At 41.5% G+C, this 4172-nt stretch overlaps 1 protein-coding gene across 1 annotated transcript in view; it reads left to right on the top strand.

Moving 5' to 3' along the window:
* The first annotated feature begins 379 nt into the window (after nt 1–379).
* The window catches only part of scamp3 (secretory carrier membrane protein 3), a 13280-nt gene continuing 9487 nt past the window's right edge, over nt 380–4172 (top strand). The window contains exons 1-2 of the mRNA XM_005740677.2: nt 380–792; nt 1034–1114. Of these exons, the coding sequence (XP_005740734.1) occupies nt 739–792; nt 1034–1114 (135 nt within the window). The 5' untranslated portion in view covers nt 380–738. The remainder of the gene's footprint in view (nt 793–1033; nt 1115–4172) is intronic.

The following is a 4172-nucleotide window of genomic DNA, read 5'->3' as shown; positions in this document are numbered from 1 at the left end:
GCCTGCAAATCGCACTGTCATCTGCAAACATCATACGCCACAAAGACTCCTGCCTGACTTCATCAGCCAACCTGTCCCTCACCACTACGAACAAGAAGTGGCTCAGAGTCGATCCCTGATGTAATCCCATCCCCACTTTGAACCCATCCGCCACTCTTACCCCACACATTACCACTTTGATATAAACGAAAAGGGTAGGTCATTAGGAAACAGCTTTAGTTTGTCTGGCCCACTGAAGATCAACTCTTTGTGCAGGAGTTTCACCGCTCATTATCCAAACACAGCAGTACACTTAAATATAAACAAATATAATATGCTATCCAGTGTACACCTGATCATCTCAGCCGCGACAGAACCCACGTGTTTCCGCTGCAGCAGCAGTCACATGGCCAGCTTTCGGCTGTTTACTTCCTGTACCGCGGATCCTTTTCCTCCCAGAAAAACTAACGGCTTCGCTCGGCCCACAGCCGCAAACCGGACACTGACAGCCGGCCCCGGATTAGAGAAAGCTCCGGTGAATACACCCATCGACCCGTGTGAAACCCAGAGCCGTGACAGTTGAGATGAGAGCCAGAGGGGCGGGGAGATAGTTTACATCGATTAAAAACGAGCACACCCTGCCTGTTCTTTCGTTTTTGAAACGGAAACAAACGCAGGGATTTTTTTTCTTCTCTTTTTTTGCTCCAGCGCTGACATCAGCGAGTACGCGGTGGCTTCTTCAAGCTAGCCGCTAGTGAGATGTCAAAATACACGAGCTTCCCAGAACCGATGGAGGACCAAAACCCTTTCCAGGTGAGAGATGTTAGGCATGAAGCTAACGTCAGGGTAATGGATGGATGGATGGGTGGGTGGATGAAAGTGGCCGGTGTTGGCTCCGTGTAATAGCAGGCGTGTTGTTGCTCATGTGACTTATTTCAGGGCCTGCCAGATCCTCCTCAGTGTTCGCCCACTTGTAGCTCTTATTAACAGCGAGCACATGAAAAAATGAGGATTTATTTATGCTGAATTACTCTGTCTTTGTCCTGTCTGCTAGGACCCTGCAGTGACTCAACACAGCAGCAACACAGGATATGCCACACTGGACCTTTACAACCCATTTGATAATACAACTGCGGTGAGCATTATTATATTTAACCATTTTTTTGTGCTTTTGTTTCAAAGAAGACAGAGATCCACTGTCTCTCCTGCTTCCTGTGTATTTTGAAGCATCTGGCTTCTGGTTTGCAGCAGGTTGACCAGCCTGAGTTGGTATGAAATATTTAAGAAAGCATGCTGGCACAGATAACCCCGAGCTCTGAGATGTTATCCTTAGGAAAGCGCAGTTGTTCTTGTGAATAATGGTTAATTTTATTCCTTTTTGTAAGTCGCTGCAGAGTCACTTTGATGTCCTCATAGTGAGGCCGTTCTGTTTCACTTCACTCTTTTTATTCAGTTTGAATCACTGGGCCTGGATTTGTGGTGATTCAGAGGCCTGAAAGCAGAAGGAGACCTCAGGATTATGTTGCGAAACTACTCACATGTTAACTGTTTTATTACACACTATTAATTATACATTTTATTAACAATATTATAATATTACACAAGACTGAAGACTGTGTATCAGCTGATATTCTTCATATACAGTGCAGACAGTGTGTTAGAGGACACAGCTCGAGTCCGCTCAGCTCTAAATGAAGACGTTTACACACACTCGTCTTGATAATTTGGGGGCTTTTAATGATTTCTTTGAGTTGCTCTTTTTCCAGGGTAGAATGATTATACAGCATATATCCTTAATGACTTTAAAAAAACAAGAATTGGGTACATACATTTGAATTTGTTTTTGGATTTTCTCTAATCCACAGGCTCAAATATGTACATACAGCTCCACTAATATTCGGTGAAATATTAGTGGAGCTACCTTTAAGCCTAGTCTTAAGACTAGGCTTAAAGGTAGCTGGCAAAAAGAATCTACTAGCTTAGTCAATCACGACCTCTAATGAGAAGTTAATAGGTTAATAGGTGTTGGACCTGACAAGCTAAAAGAAACTGTTGAATCTTCAGGATCACATTAAAAGATTTAAGTATATTTGAGCCTGTATGGATGAGAGAAAATCTAAAATAATTCAAACTAGCGCACCCAATTCTTGTTTTTTTTAAAGTGATTAAATGTGTATGCTGCACAGTCATTCCACCCTGGAAAAAGAACAGTAAAAAAAAAAAACATTAAAAGACTTAAAATTTCATGAGATTAATGCCCAGGGTGACTCTACGTCTGAGGACAACTGTATACAGCAGTCATCTCAAAGGACTTTATACTGTAAACTAAGAACCCAAGAATATTAGAGAGAGAACCCAAGTGATCAGCTGATTCTCTATGAGTAAGCATATGGTAACTGTGGGGGGGAAGGAACTCCTTTAATAGGAAGAGACCACCAGCAGAACCAGGCCCAGGGAGGGGCAGCCATTTATTGTGACTGTCTGCGGGGAGCACAGAGACTATCTGATGAAACGGTTTCTGTGTTACACCAAGCATCTCCGTTTCTGCTTTATATGTTTAGACTGATGTCTGTCAAACACAGCTTTTGCCCTGTGAGATGCTGGGCCTTAACATTAGTGTTTAACAGTATGTGTGATACAGTGAGTTCAGGGCTTTTTGTTGCTGGGGAAACAGCTGAGGTCCTTGCTATATCACTAGGTTTTTGTTGCTAGGAAACACCTCGAGTTCATGAGTACTTCCTGTCTGTCTTTGATACTAGCAAACTCTGCAGCAACAGGAACTAAACTTGGACTTGTTTATGTAGCACTTGTAGCAGAGCTCACAAGCTGCATACTTTCTCACAACAATATTTACAGTTGTATGTGGATTGCACCCTCGTGTAACCCTGATTATCCTGAAATGCAGAGCAGAAGCATTTCTGATAGAGAGGCATGGAAATCAGAGAATCCTGATTTGAATCTGTGATTATTACATCAATAATAATCATTTTTTAACTGTATACTCAATCAATTTTTAGACTGATATAACTGAAGAATGTCAAAATAAGATTCCTAATTATGGAACATTTACAAATAAATTACATGACAATAAAGTCTATATTGTTAAATGATGGGAAATAACCTCCCATAAGCGTCCATGACATTTGGGTCACATTTGCCACACAGATGGGCCACTTCCTGCTTAATGTTGCAAACCCACACATATGCGTACACCACTGGGGTCTTTTTGAGTCCATTTAAAAACTCTATTGTGAACCAAAGTGAGCAAATATTTTAAGTTCTTTTTATCAGATATGGTTTGATTTGTGTGGAAAAAAGCAGGAGTGGGATGTCACAGGGGTCCAACACACCGTCCTATATATTTTGGCAGCTGGGATAGGCTCCAGCCTCCCTGCAACTCTGAACTGAATAAGCAGAAGAAAATTGATGGATGGATCAAAAATGCTGTTATTTAAAAATAAATTAAATAAATTCCTATACAGTAGATTTTTGGGAAAAAATGTCTGCTTTGATGATGGACTTTTCTACTTTTGGTCCAATTTTTACCTTTATCTGCAAATCTCCATGCAGGGAATGAGGAAGCTTAGATTTACTGAGATTAGCTGTGCACTCTAGAAATCGGAGGGTGGATGGAATTCCCCATGTGGAATCTTCAAAATAAAATACCTGTTTGGAATCTCAACTTTATCGTCCAGAAAAGCAATTCAAAGAAATGACTTAAACCAGAAATCCCCAGGATATAGCTGGTGTAGGGCAGAGATGGGCAGTAACGCGTTACTGTCTCATGACAGTGACTTAAGCGAGTGCGACGTTCGTGACAAGTAACGCGTTACTGTAATCTGATTACTTTTTTCAGGTAACGAGTAAAGTAAGGGATTACTATTGCAAAAACGGTAATTAGATTACCGTTACTTTCCCGTAGGAACGCTGCGTTACTGCATTACTAAAACCGTGATTTTTTGCGAGAATGTCTCACGACAGTGACGTAAGCGAGTGCGACGTTCGTGACAACAGCTGTGTGCAGATCAACAACGGATCATATGTTGAGTGCGGGAGAGAGTATGAGTTTGATTCCATAAAAAGTGACAAAAACATTAGCGTCCGTTGTGCGTGGGAAGAAAACTTATTTTTAAAGCGGAAAAAAAGACCCTAAACTTCTGAGCAAGCACCGAGTGCGCTACCACGTAATGGGA

Source organism: Pundamilia nyererei, unplaced genomic scaffold (assembly GCF_000239375.1).
Source record: "Pundamilia nyererei isolate P.nyererei 1_Seehausen unplaced genomic scaffold, PunNye1.0 scaffold00102, whole genome shotgun sequence".
In the NCBI taxonomy this organism is placed as follows: Eukaryota; Metazoa; Chordata; class Actinopteri; order Cichliformes; family Cichlidae; genus Pundamilia; species Pundamilia nyererei.
The sequence above is the reverse complement of the archived record's forward strand: the minus strand, read 5'-3'. Positions and strand labels throughout refer to the sequence as shown.